The sequence below is a fragment of the Delphinapterus leucas genome, chromosome 7 (genome assembly GCF_059928025.1).
Source record: "Delphinapterus leucas isolate spDelLeu-1000000601 "Yukka" chromosome 7, BTC_Dleu_Yukka2, whole genome shotgun sequence".
In the NCBI taxonomy this organism is placed as follows: domain Eukaryota; kingdom Metazoa; phylum Chordata; class Mammalia; order Artiodactyla; family Monodontidae; genus Delphinapterus; species Delphinapterus leucas.
Window position 1 is genome coordinate 100,305,576 of NC_143135.1, and position 17,977 is coordinate 100,323,552.

The 17,977-nt window shown below is 37.8% G+C and overlaps 1 protein-coding gene across 14 annotated transcripts in view; it reads left to right on the forward strand.

Annotated features, from left to right (window-relative positions):
- Nucleotides 1-17,977, forward strand: part of CCDC15 (coiled-coil domain containing 15) — a 74,344-nt gene that overhangs the window by 12,093 nt on the left and 44,274 nt on the right. For 4 of the 14 annotated variants that reach the window (XM_089915764.1, XM_089915755.1, XM_089915756.1 and 1 more), the window contains exons 5-15: nt 117-230; nt 2,686-2,808; nt 4,479-4,601; nt 4,859-5,293; nt 5,875-5,997; nt 6,238-6,426; nt 8,222-8,296; nt 8,605-8,727; nt 9,206-9,328; nt 16,152-16,244; nt 17,811-17,914. In XM_089915764.1, coding sequence (XP_089771890.1) covers nt 117-230; nt 2,686-2,808; nt 4,479-4,601; nt 4,859-5,293; nt 5,875-5,997; nt 6,238-6,426; nt 8,222-8,296; nt 8,605-8,727; nt 9,206-9,328; nt 16,152-16,244; nt 17,811-17,914 — 1,625 coding nt within the window. The remainder of the gene's footprint in view (nt 1-116; nt 231-2,685; nt 2,809-4,478; nt 4,602-4,858; nt 5,294-5,874; nt 5,998-6,237; nt 6,427-8,221; nt 8,297-8,604; nt 8,728-9,205; nt 9,329-16,151; nt 16,245-17,810; nt 17,915-17,977) is intronic. The other 10 variants (XM_089915757.1, XM_089915767.1, XM_089915763.1 and 7 more) reach the window with 7 other exon arrangements.

The window sequence follows — 17,977 nt, forward strand, 5'->3', positions numbered from 1 at the left end:
CTTAGGTCTGGCAATTTTTAATAATAGGGGCCTGTTTTCCTGTTGGAACACTTAGTGAATTTGGTATTAAGACTTTAGCCTGTTTTTCTTTTCTTTTTTCCCCCTTTCTTTGGCAGCTTAGTCAAACCATGAAAGAAGCACGTCACCGGCTGGCATCATTTAAAACTGTGAATAAAAAAAATGCATCGGTATTTCCAGATAATCAAAAGAAAAACTTTCCCACCCAAGAGGTAAATTAAATTCTAATGAGCTGTTTCTAAAGATACAGATAAAAAATAGGATAAAGATTAATTTACATCTCTACATTATTTAGACCTGAAAAATAATTGGAAATAACCTTAATTATCCAAAAGTAGGGAGCGGTTTAAAAGTTATGATATATTCGTTTATAGCTATTATCAAAAATATCATGCTTTCAAAGGGTATCTGAAGACTAGGGAAAGTGTCTGGGATATAAAGTTAAGTGGAAAAAGTAGGATATAAAATTAGATACAATGTAAGCTCAATTAAAAAATTCATTCCATAAATATTTATGGGATGTCTACGATTGCCAGGCATTGTTCTAGAAGCAGGACTTAACAGTGGTGAAAAGGTAGACAAGGAGCTCCTGTGTTAGTAGGGAAGCATATAATAAATAAGCAAATAAATACAAAATATAATTTCAAATGATAAATGCTATGAAAAAAATAAAGCAAAATATCGAGATGGGGAGAGAATGCTATGAGCACAGAGAAAGGCCTGGAAAGAAATGGACCAAGAGGTTAACACTGATTATTTCTGGATAGTGTTATTACAGGTGATTTTTATTTTTTTCTCTTGGTTTTCTTTACTGTAGAAATTTTCCATAATGTATATATTTTATTTTTTAATCAGGAAGAAGTCAATACCATTATTTTTCAAAAAGAAAGAAATTCTTTTGATTCAAAATAAAGAATAAGTTTAGGGTGAATAATTGGAACCTAAATATGGAGTTAGACTTAAAAGAATATTTAAAGCTATGCTTGTAAAATTACATTGTTTTGGTGCCTCCTTATTTCCATGTTCACAAATTTGGATGTTAAACTCATGTATTTTCCTGTGTTTACTTAATTTTAGCATTAATTTCAAGTTTTGATGGGCAGCATCAGTAAAATGGCTCATTAATTAGTCTTTTTTTACTCTTTTTTTTTGGTACCATTAAGAACTCTGTCTCTTGCTTAGTTCTTTCTCAGTTTTGCTTCCTAATTGGTATTTTTTTACATTTTCCTAGATTACATATATGTTTATATTTTATTTTTGTATTTTTTCCTAAAGTATCTCTGTGCAACCATCAAAGACATTTGTCTCTTATATGTTTGCAGTTGGTAGAATACTAAGCTATAATACCTTCCTCTTCAGCGATAATTAAGAAATTTATAGTTAAATATAAAAAGCAAGTGGGCATGGGTGTGCCTACATATGGCATTCCATCTTAGATGCATTAAGTATGGTTACCTTTTTCTAGGATTGCCTTGTTGTGACTTAAGAGTCTTTTGAAACTAAATTCTTGACTTAGTTTCTTGACAATTTTCATACCTCTACCACGGATTTGGCAGTACTATAGTTTGGTCCATAAGACTGACTTCCCGGTACTGCTCAAAGGAGATGATTGGACACATTTTATTTAAACCAGAAAAAAAAAAAAGGGTTATCAGAGCCTAGAGACTGATACTTCACATTGTGTGGAGCATGTTCAAATCTTTCAACTGATGTTTTTCCCAGAAAGAGTACTGTTCCTAGGCCTGACTGAAATAATTCTCCAGTAGAAGGGAGGAGGATTAAGTCTGAGATGACATCCTTGTGTAAACCAGTTTGATACGTCAAAGGTGCCATTTAAGTGTAATTCATTATGATGTTGATGGTGAATTCAGGCTAGCTGCTTGCTTCCAAAGAATGCATGTGTGTTTTTCAGGTAAAACATCACAAACAAATCTACTCCATATAATTGAGAATGATCTAAGAAATTAGTGAAATTTTTCTTATCAAGTACGTAGTCTTTCCCTCAAATCTGAACAGTTTTCTATCCATTCAGTTGTGTGAAGGAGGAAGCTGCCAGTCAGAAAGGAGAACAATCTATAACCCAGTTGAACTCTGGTTTCGTATTCTTGTTAGACTTATTTTGACTGACATCTGGTTGTTCCAGATTTAGAGATAAATGTAGAAGAGATATATTTGCCTTGCCCACTGTTAGATCACCAAGACAAAATTGTAAGCCTTCTGAAATTGTTACTGGCTAGGATAGGGGCAAATTATCATTTATAAAGTTAAAATATTCTCCTACCAGGATCGGCTCCGTGCTTTGTGGCCACCTAGAGGGGTGGGATAGGGAGGGCGGGAGGGAGACGCAAGAGGGAGTGGATACGGGGATATATGTATATGTATAGCTGATTCACTTTGTTATACAGCAGAAACTAACGCAACAATGTAAAGCAATTATACTCCAATAAAGATGTTAAAAAAAAATTCTCCTACCAGGAATTTCACTTCCATGTGTTTGATATGTAAGCGACTTGTTTGTATACTTGAAATAGAACTCAATATTCTGTATTAGACTACCATAACCTGCTAGGATTGCTCCAGATCTTTCACAAAAACTCAGCTTAGTGTCATGAGCATATTGCTTTCTCTAGACCATTTATATTTGTATTAATTTTTCTTTTTTTTCAGAAAGCACTTTGTAGGAAACCATCATTCACCAGGATAAATATAGGGATAAGAGGAGAAATGCCCTTTGAGGTCCATCAAGGTCTTTTAACTCTTGTAGATTACCAGAAATTTATGGAAGATCAGGTAGGGAAATGTAAAGAGTAGAGGAAAAAAGATGCCTTGTTAGAACTATCCACAGCTAATTAAGGATGGGTTTAAGTATTAAGATTATAATGCCCAATAGTTGTTTTTTTCTAACAGTTCTATTAAGCTATAATTCACATACCACACAATTCACCCACTTAAAGTGTACGGTTCAGAGGTTTTTGGTATATTCACAGGGTTGTGCGACTGTCACCACAATCTAATTTAGAAGATTTTCTTCACCCCTGAAAGAAACCCCGTACCTGTTAACTGTCACTCCCCAGTCCCTCCCTGTCCCTACCCCCAGTACTAAGCAACCACTAAACTACTTTCTGTGTCTGTAGATTTGCTTATTCTGGACATTTCATATAAATGGAATAATATAATATGGCGTCTTTTGTGACTGGCTTCTTTCACTTTGCATAATGTATTCAAAGTTCGTCCACATTGTAGCATGTATCAGTACATCAGTATGTCACACTTAGTATATCTGTTCATCAGTTGATAGACATTTGTGTTGTTTCCATTTCTTAGCTTTTATGAATAATTGTGCTATAAGCAGTTTTTACATGTTTTTGTATGGACATTCATTTCTCTGGTTGTGGAATTTCTGGGTCATGTTAACTCTATGTTTAATATTTTGAGGAACTGCCAAGGTGTTTTTTTTTTAATTTTTTAAAAATTAATTAATTTTAAAATTAATTTTGGCTGTGTTGGATCTTCATCACCGTGCGTGGGCTTTTCTCTAGTTGCGGTGAGCGGGGGCTACTCTTTGTTGTGGTGTGCAGGCTTCTCATTGCGGTGGCTTCTCTTGTTGCGGAGCACAGGCTCTAGGCACGCGGGCTTCAGTAGTTGTGGCTCGCGGGCTCTAGAGCACAGGCTCAATAGTTGTGGTGCACGGGCTTAGTTGCTCCACGGCATGTGGGATCTTCACAGATCAGGGATCGAACCTCTGTCCCCTGCATTGGCAGGCAGATTCTTATCCACTGTGCCACCAGGGAAGCCCCTGCCAAGGTGTTTTTCATCAACAATGTATGAGGGTTCCATTTTCTCCACATCGTCTTCAAAACTTGTTATTGCCCATCTTTTTTATAGCCACCTTAGTGGGTGTGAAGTGGGATCTCTCCATACTTTTGATTTGTATTTTCCCAGTGACTAATCATCTTGAATATCTTTTCATGTGCTTATTGCCCATTTATATATCTCTCGTGGAGAAAATCTGTATTCAAATGTAGTGCCGTTTTTAAATTGAGTTGTCTTTTTATTATCAAGTTATAAGAATTCTTTATATGAATACAAGTCTCTTATCAGATACTTGATTGCAAGTATTTTCTCCCATTCTCTGGGTTGTCATTTAACTTTCTTAATGCTATCATTTGCAGCACAAAATTTTTAGTTTTGGTATAGTCTAACTTATCTGTTTTTCTTTTGCTGCTGTGCTTTTGGTGCAGTATCTATTAAGCCATTGCTTAATCCTATGTCTTCTAAGAATTTTGTAATTTTATCCCTCATATTTAGGTCTTTAATCCATTTTGAGTTAATTTTTATATATGGTGTGAGGAAGAGTTCTAACTTAATGCTTTTGCATGCATTCTTGTTTCTACCTGTAACAGATACATTTGGTTGGTTTTTTTTCTTTTCTTTTCCATTTTTGTTTGTGTGTTCTTTAGGAACCTGACACTGAGGAATCTTCATCTATTATGATAGATAAGAAAGGGAAAAAGAATTTGTCTTGGGGAGACCAGCAGGATCTCCTTTTTGAAGACAAGGATATACCTTTCAGCACAGTTCAGGTAAAGCAGAGTGAAAGGAGATAGTATAATAGAAATTAAAGTAATTATGATTTGGACTAGAGATGCCAGTATTCTTGTACTGGTTTGAGACTGTAGATTTAGGTTCTATTGAGTTGAGCAAAGACTGTAATTTTGCATTTTATTTTAGTAATTTGTTTGACTACTGTATCCTTTTAAGATTATTTTAGGAATCTCGCAGAAAACCCAGTGTTGCTGCTGCTTGGCATTCTATATTTGATGTTTATGTTCACTTTTAGAAAGTACAATTCAAAAATCCATTATTTGCTGTGATGGAAGAGGAAGAGGTAAAGCAGTTACATCAGGATGTTCTGCCAGAAGCCCAGGATTATCTTCCAGAAGCCCCAGGTGACCTGCTGCAAACCCAGGGTGATTTGACAGGCGTCTGCAGTGTTGAGCTGGAAGCCCAGGGTGTCGAGCTGAGGCTCGGTACCCAGGATATCAAGCTGGAAGGCCAAGCTGTTGAGCCTAAAGCCCAGGCTGTTAAGACCAAAACTCAGAGTGTTATGCTGAAAGATCAGAGTGTTGAACTAGAAGATGGGAATATTGTTTTGGAAGTCCAAGATTTTCTACTTCAAAACCAGGCTTTTCTACCCACAGACCAGCATATTCTTCCCAAAGACCAGAATGTTCTACCCAAATGCCAGGACCAGGATTTTCTACCCACAGACCAGGTAAAATAGAGTGGAAAGGAGATATAACCAAAAGGAATAAGCTCTTTAAGGCTTGTAGTGGGATTTGCAAGGACTATATTACAGCTGATTTGGAGAGCCATAGTTGGAACAAAATAGTTCACTGATTGATTTATCAAATAAAATGTCCAGGGTTCTTACTATGTGTTAAAATATTGTCAGCAGCATATTACCCCTGTCTGGACAATTTGCTTTTTAAAAAATTTTCTTCATTAGGGAAAGTATTTCTTGCAGCCGTCATCTGTTTTGAGAGCTGAAAGATGGGAAAAAAGAGTGGCCCACAAGTGTCCAACAGTATTTTTTACCCAGCTTCCAAGGTCAGCCCTCCACCAGAGATCAGGTAGACCAAGAGGAAGAAGAAAGGGATCAACAGGAAGTAAATTACTTAGGGTTGTGGCTGGGTTTATGGGAAATAGAGTATAGTGTGTTAATTTATTCTATAAGATGTTCAATTAAACTCTGACCTCAGTTAACTCCTGAATTCTCAGTGCAACCTAAAGTATTATTGATTAACCTGTCTTTCTTAACTGAACAATTGCTATTTTATATTTGTTCTTTTTTAGAAAGCAAATTTGAAGCCGCCAGCATCAGTTTTGATAGGTAGGAGTCGGGGAGAGGTGTCTCCTCTGGATGTCCATCAAGATCTTCTACACAGGCATCAAGATCAGGCCTTCATCAACGGCAAGGTAGAGCAGAAAAAGGAGAGGGACCATCAGGAACTGCATTGTTTGGGTTTAGTTTGGAACTTTCCAAGATTGTTCTTAGCTAGATTTCAAAAAGTATGGTTTTCTGTTTTATTCCATAATGTTTCACATTATCTGGAGTTGAAAAAAATTACTGTAAGGCTCCCAATAGAGCCTAGAATATTATTGCTATCATGTTACTGCCACTGAACAATTTACACTTTATGTTTTTTTCTCTCTTAGAAGGTACGCTTCAAGGAGTCATATTGTGATATGACAAATGAGAAAGGGAAAGAAGACTTTTCTCTGGCAGGTTATCAGTATCTCCCTCCTAAACGTCAGGACCAGGCCTTCATCAGAGATCAGGTAGAGCACAATCAGCAAGAGAGAGAGGAAATAAAGCAACTGGATTTCATACATTTTCAACAACTGGTAATGTAAAATATAGAATCAGATCCTTATTCGGTGAACTGTGTCAGTCAAATCAGTTCTGTCATTCAGAAGGATGATAAATCACATTCATATTCTTATTGTGGAATCAGACTATTTTAATTTACTAAGATTATGCTATAACGTTTGCTGAAGCCCACATTATTACCACAAGCATACTGCCCTTACGTGAATATTATAGGAAGAATTAGCAGATCCTAAATTACTTAAAATTTGGGGGGGGTTTGTCAGACTATTCTGTACATGTTTGGGGATTAAAAATTAAGATTTATAGAGTTGGGGTAAAAGTATAACATCCTCGTTCAAACCAAAATGTATCAGAATAGCCTCATCTGGTGCCATTTCCCTGGAGTTCTCACTGAAGCCTAGAGTATTAAGGTTAGCACGTTGCCCTGGTTAGACGACTTGTTTTCTGTTTTTGTTGTTTCTTTTGAACATGTTTCTGAAGCAACTGTCATCTTTTATGAGAGAAGAGAGAGAGAGAGAGATGAATTGACTCTGGGGTGTCATCAGAATGTTAAACCTAAAATGCAAGATCAAGCCTCCCCTAGAGAACAGGTGGAGCAGAATGCAGTGAGAGCGCTGTCTACTTCCTGAAAGAGTGACAGATGAAATCTCTTAAGATTTGGGCTGGAGCTTGCCGAGCTAGCTAGTATGTAGACTACATAGAATTAAAGCTTCTAGAGTTAGGCTGAGAGTATGATGTCTTCGTTTATTTCAGAATGTGCCAGATCTAAAGAGTCCAGGTGAGAAAGCATACCTCTGTCATTTGGGTTAAGTAAGAGACAGGTTTTATATAAAGTTGATTGGTTAGCCGTAAATTGTTCTTCTTAAACTCAAGTCCTTCAGCAAATTTGCCTTTTGACATTTAGTCTTATACATACTGAAGGAATTCTACTCTTGGCCATCTGAAGCAGTACACCAAAGCCAGACATCAAATTTGCAAACCAGTTATGATGAAGGAAAAAACAAGCTGTTTGCCACTCAAAACTTCCTAGACTTCACCACTTCTAGTGTTTCTGCATGGAGTTATTGGGGACATCGAGTAGGAGTACTTTGGGAAATGACACAGCTTTTTTCCTGGCTTTACCTGAGAAAATGCTGGCAACATCATAAAAATATTGCCTTGTTGCCTTATCTTCTTCCAAATGTGTTGTTGAATAAAGAGTTGCCCCATGCAAAAAATGCAAAAGAAAAAAAGTGCCGGAATAATCTAGGATTTGCTTCAAAATACTCCAGGAAAGAAAGTGGGAGAAGAGATGGATGAAAAAACATGATGTTGCTGGGAGGGACAAATTGGGAGATTGGGATTGACATATCACACTACTATATATAAAATAGATAACTAATAAGGACCTACTGTATAGCACAGGGAACTCTACTCAATATTCTGTAATGGCCTATATGGGAAAAGAATCTAAACAAGAGTGGATGTATGTATAACTGACTCACTTTGCTGTACACCTGAAACTAATACAACCTTGTAAAATCAACCATACTCCGATAAAAATTAAAAGAAAAAACAAAAACAAAAAACATGATGTTGCTAATTGTCGGTGCTGGGTGATAGGTATCTTGGGATTTATTATACTAATTTTTTCCCCACTTTTATGTATGTTTGGAAATTTTATATTAAACACACACATGCACACCTCTAATTGTTATATTACCCTCCCCTAGTATCATTATTTCAGAGTTGTCACTGAAGTGTACAGTATTGTCACTAACCTATAATTTTTGCTTAGACAATTAGTTCTGTGTTTTGTTATTCCTTTAGAACAAGCGTATCAAGCAGCCCTCATCTTTTGAGAAATGGGAGATTGAAAGACGAGTTGCTTCTGAAGTGCCATCGGTATGTTTCACCTGGTATTCAAGACCTAGCCTCTCCCAGAGAATAAGTAAAGCAGAATATAGGGAGAAGTAAGTAACAGAGAGTAAATTCCTTAGGTTTTGGTTCAAGATTGACAGGGCAAAGTAGTAACTGTTTCAGGGGTTTAGTGTTAAGGTCAATAACAATGGGCAAAGATATAATGTCCTCCTGTTCTGTGACCATTCTGCCCTGTTAAAACTACTTCTGGCCTCTTCACCAAAGCTTTTACTATTGCCCTGGCATGATGCTACCGCTTGGACAGTTGATGTTCAGTGTTTGTTTTCTTTTAGCACAGGAACTGTGGGCAGGCCTCACATAATATGACAGATGAGAGATGGAGAAAGGAGTTATTTCTGGAGCACCATGAATATGTTTTACATGAAATCCAGGATCCAGGCTCCACCAGAGAGCAGGTAGAGCAGAGTATAGTAAAATGTAAGCAGCAGAAAGTCAGTTAGTTAGAGTTTGGTATAGACTTGCCAGAGCTATGCTACCAACAACAACAGTGATGATAGTGTTATCTCTTATTAATATTATCAATAATGTTATTAATATTATTCAGACTAACAGCTTAAATTCATTAAGCATTTACCATAGCCAAAATGGTTCTAAAACTTTGTATCCATTGTCTCATTTAACTCTCACAATTACCCTGGGAGATGGATACTATTATTATCCTTGTTTTATGGATAGAGAAGCTTAGGATTGCTTCGCAGATACAGTTAAACCCATAGTAGTGGCAAGAAGTGTAATGTCTACTTTTATGCCGTAATATATTAGACTATTCTGACCTATTTAGATTACATCAGGGGTCTCGCTGCAGCCTAAAGTATTTTTACTACCATTACGTCACTGCTCACGCCATTTGGTGAATGCATTTGTATCTTTTAGAGCTTACGCTCCATACGGCAACCATCTGCTGGAACAGCTGAAAGATGGCAAGCAGGTTTGCTTCCGGCAGGCCGTCAGCATCTTCCACCCAAGCACCAGAGAGAGGCTCCCAGCAGCAGACAGGTAAACCAAACTGTAGAGTATGAGCCCTGGAGTTTAGATAGGGTTGTGGGTCCTACTGAGCTGGGAGCAGTAAGGCTGAGCAAAACGCCGATTCTGGGTTTATTTCATAGTGTGTAAAACCTAAGATTACTCACCGAAGCCTAGGGTATTGTCAGGAGCGCTTGTTGCCTATTGGAAAAATTGTAGTTTTTACATGTATGTTCTTTTATTAAAGGTGTATTTCTGGTGGCCCTAGTCTTCTATGGTGTGAGAGGGAAAGAAATAAGTGGTTTCTGGGGGGAGGGGGAGGGAGGCTCTTTCACCAACAGCCAGGGCTAGATCTCCATCAGTAACCTGGTAGAGCATAAGGTAGGATCACCAAGAAAGAAACTATTCAGAATTTGGGCTGGAGCTTGTTAGAGTTATATTGCCTAAGTTTTGGTGTATTGATTTAAGATCTATAGTTTTTCAAGGAAATGTCACAGTACGCTGGCCTACTAAGATTTTTCTATGACTTAACTGAAGTCTAGTTTATTCCCACTAGAATTTTACCATTGTCTGGATAATTTCTGACTTGTGGTTTCATGTTATTTTAAAGACAGAGCCTTCAGGCAACCAGTGTTGTTAGAATATATGAAAGAGATAAAGAGAAATTTCCTCTTGGCCCTTTTAAGAGAGCAGAAAGAAAAGGAGGCATAAAGGCAGAATTATGGATTTGGGCTGAGGTTTTTAGGACTAAACTGCAGGTCTTTTGTTATTTTTGGTTTGGGTCTCTTAAGATTGGTCTAAGGGAAGGCTGTCATGTTTTCTTCTGCATCGCCGTTTACATATCCTGAACTATGCCAGCCCCTTTTCTACTTCAGCTCTTCTGCTTTTTTTACCCCTCTGCTTGGATAGTCTTCTCCTTTTTCTTCACAAAGCTGGTCCCTTCTCATCCTTCACGTTTCAGCTTAAATGTCACCTTTTTAGAAAAGACTGCTCTGACCACCTTATCAAGATTAACGTTATTAATATTATTAAGACTAACAGCTTAAATTCATTAAGCATTTACCGTAGCCAAAATGGTTCTAAAACTTTGTATCCATTCTCTCATTTAACTCTCACAATTACCCTGGGAGATGGATACTATTATTATCCTTGTTTTATGGATAGAGAAGCTTAGGATTGCTTCGCAGATGCAGTTAAGATCCATAGTAGTGGCAAGAAGTGTAATGTCTACTTTTATGCCGTAATATATTAGACTATTCTGACCTATTTAGATTACATCAGGGGTATCGCTGCAGCCTAAAGTATTTCTACTACCATTACGTCACTGCTCACGCCATTTGGTGAATGCATTTGTATCTTTTAGAGCTTATGCTCCATACGGCAACCCTCTTCTGTTTTTCCTCTGTCCCTGCATTCTGTTTGTTTCCTTCTCCATAAACAAGACAGTTTGTAATTATTTACTTATTTACATGACTTCCACTAGCCTATAAGCTTTATGAGGAGAGGCACCACACTTGTTTTGTTTACCGGAGTGTGGACAGCATTTAACATGGTGCCTGGTACCTGCTGGTTTCTTGCTAAATTTGTTTAGAAAGAATTAGTCAATCAAACACTTATTGAGCACCTGTTTGGTGTTAGCCATTGTTTAGGTTCTAAATATCAAAGATATAACTATGAACAAGACAGAGCACTCAAATTTCAGACAGTCTAAAGAAGAGAGACTGACAAGCGATAATTCTGAAGCAACATAATTAGTGGTAGAGGATGCATAGGGCATTAGCTGAGCACAGAAGAGGGGTACCTAATCCTGACTGTTTAATTGAGGGTGCAGCTTTGGTAGTCAGAACCTCTTCTTCTTGTCCTTCTGCCATACCAGCCCTGAAAATCCTCAGCCCTGGATCAGTCCTTTCACCTTTTAGGCTCCCAAAGAATCCAGCCTTATTGGAAAAAAGCTCTTTAATGGTGTAGGTTTATACACATTCATCCTTACGGTTTATAGTCACAGCTGGGTCCCCAGTGCTGCCTAGCTTTTTCTTTACTTGCCACTTGTCCGCTCCCTCACCTATGGCCCACACTGATCATTCTAACCCTTAAATACTCCTTAAAGTTCCTGCTGCACCCCCATACTCTCAGACTTTCAATAAAAGAAAAAATAGAAGCCATCATGCAATAACTTCCTTGACCATTTACTTTTTTGCCATTCTTACCTGTTCCTACTAATCTCAGAGGAAGAGATGTCTTTCTTTGGATCCATATTCTGGATTCTCTTGCCATCTTTTCTTCTGGGTCCAATTTTGAAAATTATATTGTGAGACAGGTTTCTATTAAAATCCTCTGAATAATGTTGCATATTTTTGTTTGTTTTGGCAAGCAGTCAACCTGGTTAAATTCAGATTATACGTTCTTTCTCATCTTCTGTGAACAGTGGCTCCAATGTTAGTTCAGGTCTCAAAGCCTTCATTATACTTCTTTAAGTCCATCCCATGCATGCACAGCTCAGGGGTAATTCTGGGATGTGTGCCAGTTCATACACAGAATTAAGGAATCCACTTTTCTAACTCATGCATCTTTTTTTTTTTTGCGGTATGCGGGCTTCTCACTGTTGTGGCCTCTCCCGTTGCGGAGCACAGGCTCCGGACACGCAGGCTCATCGGCCACGGCTCACGGGCCCAGCCGCTCCGCGGCATGTGGGATCTTCCTGGACCGGGGCACGAACCCTTGTCTCCCTCATCGGCAGGCGGACTCCCAACCACTGCGCCACCAGGGAAGCCCTCATGCATTTTTTTTTAATTAATTTTTATTGGAGTATAGTTGATTTATAATGTATTTTATAATGTATTAGTTTCTGCTGTACAGCAAAGTGAATCAGTTATACGTATACACATATCTACTCTTTTTTTAGATTCTGTTCCCATACAGGTCATTACAGAGTATTGAGTAGAGTTCTGAACTCACTCCTCTTGAGGATACCCACCCCATATACTCTCCAGATACCAGGGGCCACATTTCCTGGAATTTTTAGTTACAATCAGTGAGAGAGAGAGGCTCAGAGTGGGCTTACTCCTTGGCCAGTGCTGGAAGTCCAGTTTTTCTTACTTTTTTGAAAGCAGAAAATTTCATTTTTATTATAGCAAAAGTAAATACAAATAAACAAAAAGAAAAAACCCCCCAAATTCCAGAGATAACCACCATTAGCCTATTGCTGTGTATTGTTTTCAGATTTTCTCTATAACAAATAACTTTAAAAATAACAGCCTTATTGAAATATACAATCAGTTCTCTTTATTCATAGTAGTTATGTCCTATAAAGTTGCCATGAACACTGAATTTTAGTGAATACTGAACCATTCATTGCTCAACTGTTTTGTGTGAATTTCTGTTTAAAGACACCTTATTTAATGTGTGTTGTTGATTCATTAACATTGTAGTCAGGGCCAGTGTTACTATAGCTTGTGCCTGAACGAAGCTTGTCTAATATATGTAAATATTTTCTCCATAAGGCACATCACAGCCTTCTTATGCTTAAGAACACTAGGTAGTGCTTCAGCACTGTGCTTGAGGGATGTTTTAAACAGCAAAATAAACAAAAAAAGCACAAAAATGCAAAAACCTTTGCACCAAATGTACCTTGAAAAGGATAAGGATACTTGTTTACAGTATGAAGGCCCAAAGGCAGAGCATCACCGTGTTCGACCTCAGCTTGCAATGTGTAAAACTGATGATTCAGATTTTTCACAGCTCTGTGCATGTCTGCAAGTGACCACAAAAGCACTGCGAGTATTCATTTTGTGATAACAAATACATTTTAACGAATAGGCAAGTTCACAAATAATATAGGAGTATTCAAATAATGAGGATTGACTACTTTATATACCATACAAGTAACCCATTTAAAGTGTACAATTCAGTGTTTTTACTATATTCCAAGGGTTGTGCAGACTTTGCCACAATCGGTTTTAGAATATTTTCATCACTCCCCAAAAGTCATACATACGTCCATTAGCAGCCACTCGCTCCCTTTTTCCCCTCACCCCCATCCCCAGCCCTAGGCAACCACTAATCTACTTTCTGTCGCTATAGATTTGCCTGTTCTGGACATTTTATATAAATGGGATCGTGGAATGGCCTTTTGTCACTGACTTCTTTCACTTAGCATAATGTTTTCAAAGTTCATTGACCTTGTAGCACGTAGTAGTACTTCATTCCTATTCACTGGATAATGTTCCATTATATTCATATAGCACATTTTATTTATCCATTCATCAGCTGATGGACATTTGGATTGTTTCCACTTCTTGACTGTCATGAATAATGCTGCTATGAACATTTGTTTATAAGTTTTTCTGTGATATGTGTTTCCATTTCCCTTGGGTATATACCTAGGAGGGGAATTGCTGAGACTTACGGTAATCATATGCTTAACCTTGAGGAACTGCCAAACTGGTTTCCAAAGTGGGTGCGCTATTTTTCATTCTCATTGGCAGTATTATGAGGGTTCCAATTTCTCCTCATCCTCACCCACACTTGTCATTGTCTGCCTTTTTAATTATAGTTCTCTTAATGGGTGTGAAGTCGTATCTCACTGTGGTTTTGGTTTACATTTACTTGATGATTAATGATGAGCATCTCTTCACATGCTTATTGGCCATATGTATATCTTCTTTGGAAAATTATTAAATCCTCTGTGCAACTTGTAATTGGATTATTTATCTTCTAATTATTGAGTTATGTGAGTTCTTAATATATTCTACATACAGAACCCTTATTTGTTTTGTGATTTGCAGATGTTTTCTCCTATCCTGTGGGTTGTCTTTTCACTTTCTTGGTGGTTTCCTTTCCTTTGCAGCACAGAAATTTTTAATTTTGAAGTCCAGGTTACTTATTTTTTCGTGGCTTGTGCTTTTGGTGTCATATCTAAGAAACCGTTGCCTGATCCAAGGTCATGAAGATTTACTGCTGTGTGTTCCTCTAAGAATTTTATATCTCTTGCATTCTGCAAGGTCTTCAATCCACTTTGCATTAATTTTCTTATATGGTGTTCAGTAGAGGTCCAACTTCATTCTTTTTTGCACTTGGATATCCAGTTGACCCAACATCATTTGTTGAAAAGACTCTTTTTACCCGTTGAATCCACTCGTCACTCTTGTCAAAAGTTAGTTGATTACGGGCTTCCCTGGTGGCACAGTGGTTGAGAGTCCGCCTGCCGATGCAGGGGACACGGGTTCGTGCCCCGGTCCGGGAAGATCCCACATGCCACGGAGCGGCTGGGCCCATGAGCCATGGCCGCTGAGCCTGCGCGTCCAGAGCCTGTGCTCCGCAACGGGAGAGGCCACAACAGTGGCCCGCGTACCGCAAAAAAAAAAAAAAAAAAAAAGTTGATTGTAAATTTAAGAGTTTATTTGTGAACTATCAGTTCTATTCCATTGATCTATAAGTCTATCCTTATGTTAGTACCACACTGTGTTGATCAGTGTAGCTTCGCAGTAAGTTTTGAAATTGGGGAGAGTGAGTTCTCCAACTTGGTTCTTCTGTTTCAAGGTCATCTCAGCTATTCCAGGTCCCTTGCATTTTCGTATGAATTTAAGGATAACCTTGTCAACTTCTACAAAGAAGTCAGCTGAAATTTTGATGTAGATTGCATTAAATCTGTTGATCAATTTGCCATCTTAACAATATTAAGTCTTCTGATTCATTTAGATCTTCTATTTCTTTCAACAATGTTTTGTAGATTTCAGTGTATACAATTTACACTTCCTTTATTAAATTTATTCCTAAGAATTTTTTGATGATATTTTATATGGATTTTCCCCTTAATTTCATTTTCAGATTGTTCATTGCAAGTACCTAAAAATACAATAGAGTTTTGCATGCTGATCTTATATCTTGCAACTTTGCTGAAAAATAAATAACGTTTAAGCTAAAAAGATAAAAGTAATTTTAAACTTTTATTTCTAAAAGTTAGAGATCATAATTTGAGCCATATAATGTCCAAGTAAGTGTACTAAGTTATGTCAACAGGCTTTTCTAATAATTAGGGGGGAAATAAGCCCCAGTTTCTTCCCTGCCATGTCAGTTGATGGCTATAGTATTTTCAAGCTTTTATTCTCTAAACTCACACCTTTCAAGAATATGTATAAATTGAAAATGATTACAGATTTGAGATGTTAAGGGATCTAGTTTTATATCCTGGATTCAGTCCCAAGCACACACTTATGATAGAGTGATTTCAAGTGATCAATTTAGAAGGACTTTCATTCTGAACATTTTGATCTGTCATTAGTTCATTCTCTTTTTTTTTTGGCTGTGTTGGGTCTTTGTTGCTGTGTGCTGGCTTTCACTAGTTGCGGCGAGCGGGAGCTACTCTTCATTGCAGTGTGCAGGCTTCTCATTGAGGAAACTTCTCTTGTTGCGGAGCATGGGCTGTAGGCGCAGGCTTCAGTAGTTGTGGTGTGTGGGTTCAGTAGTTGTGGCTTGCGGGCTCTAGATCACAGGCTCAGTAGTTGTGGCACATGGGCTTAGTTGCTCCATGGCATGTGAGATCTTCCCGGACCAGGTCTCGAACCCATGTATGTCCCCTGCATTGGCAGGCGGATTCTTAACCACTGCACCACCAGGGAGGTCCCCATCCATGTTTTTGACCTGGATATTTTCTTTTCTTTATTGTTTTTGTTTGATTAATTTCTTTCTTTTATTCTTTCTTAAAGCTTTATTCTTTTATATTTGTTTAAAAAATTGTTTTTACCCAGTTGAGCTCAAGATTGCAGGAGAAAGGAATCAATAGATGAAATTATCAAAAACATACATAGGGCTAACTTTTGGCAATTTTGTCTCTTTGTGTGACTGGACTTTCTAACAGGTTGGTGGTGAATATCAATCAGGATTGAACACTGAATTCCAAACTCCACTGGCACTTCAGTCAGGAGTAAGTCAAGAGGAAGACAAGAAAGAGGTATGTAGTGATAATGGCTTTTGGACATCAGTGTTTCCACTCTAATAGTATATGTGAGATTGGAAACAATTTGTTGTGTCCTAACACATTAAGAGCTAGTACTACAAATTCCATAGATAAAGGCACAAAAGTTGCTTGACTCATTTTCATATGTTGAACTTCTCTTCTAAGCTTCTAGGATTTAGGGTACCTTGATGTGAAATCAGAGAGGTGATCCTAGTGAGTTTCTTCAGTTAGTGTATATTTGCCATAATAGCTAATTTAAGGAAGAGTTTTAATTTGTGACTTCCTTTTTTTCCTTTTCAATCTAAAGTTAGTTTAAATGAACAGTTTTTAACACTGGCCATGCACCAGAATCAGACATGGAGCTTTTTTCCAAATACAAATGCCTGGACCCAAAGCAGATATACTGAATCAGTATCTTAGGTAGGTTTGGGGCATCTGTGTTTTAAAAAAACACCACAGATGATTGTGATGTATCTTCAATATTGAGAACTGTTATTATAGTTTTAATAATTTTTACCAAAAAGACACAAGCTACTCTAAGGACAAAAACATGTCTGTGTGTATACTAGTGCTCTTTGAGTAGCTTGTGCCCTTAAAAAGAGAATATATAAATTTGGAAGTATGAACAGATCACGCACAGGGTAGTAGCATTTGCTTTTTTTTTTTTTTTTTTTTAAAATTAATTATTTATTTATTTTTGGCTTCGTTGGGTTTTTGTTGCTGCACGTGGGCTTCCTCTAGCTGTAGCGAGCAGGGGCTACTCTTCCTTGTGGTGCGCGGGTTTCTCATTGTGGTGACTTCTCTTGTTGCGGAGCACGGGCTCTAGGCACGTGGGCTTCAGTAGTTGTGGCACGTGGGCTCAGTAGTTGTGGCTCACAGGCTCTAGAGCGCAGGCTCAGTAGTTGTGGTGCACAGGCTTCATTGCTCCGCGGCATGTGGGATCTTCCCGGACCAAGGCTCGAACCCATGTACCCTGCATTGGCAGGCAGATTCTTAACCACTGTGCCACCAGGGAAGCCCCAGCATTTGCTTTTATTATACTTGTTCCCTTTAAAAGTATGATGCTCTGATATTCCTCAGTCTTCCCTCCCTCCTCCCCACCATATTAGGCTAGGCTTAGAGTGTGCTTTTGTAGTGTGGTTTTAATTTTGGAAAGTTAAAGTGACGTTCTGTTATAAAATACCTCTTACATTCTTTCTTTCGTTCTGCTTCTGTGGTACTTACTACTTGGGAGCACAGAGTAAATATAGTATGTATCTTATCATATTAAATATAATCATTTCCTCAAGGGCTATTGACAACTGACCATGCTAAGTGCAAACTAAATTAGTACTTCTTTCTCTGATTTGTCTGTTACATCTAATAGCTATGTGCTTGAAAATATAAATCTCTTGCTATATGTGATATTATCCTGAGTCACCATAAATAGAAGGAAATTAAGGACTTAATTCCCTGTGACTTTTGTGTCATATAGTTTTCTTGTCTATGGCACAAGGATTTTCCTTTCTTGGAAAGTCCTCTGAGAGCGGAATCTTAACAATTTTAACTTCTTTTCTTTAGCGTCAAAAGCAGTACCTGAGATATAGACGACTTTTCATGGATATTGAAAGAGAACAAGTGAAAGAACAACAGAGGCAAAAAGAACAAAGGAAGAAAATTGAAAAGTAAGTTCTTTGATCCTCATTGTGAGCCTTAAATTACCAGTTAAGATGATTTTGGAAGCTAGG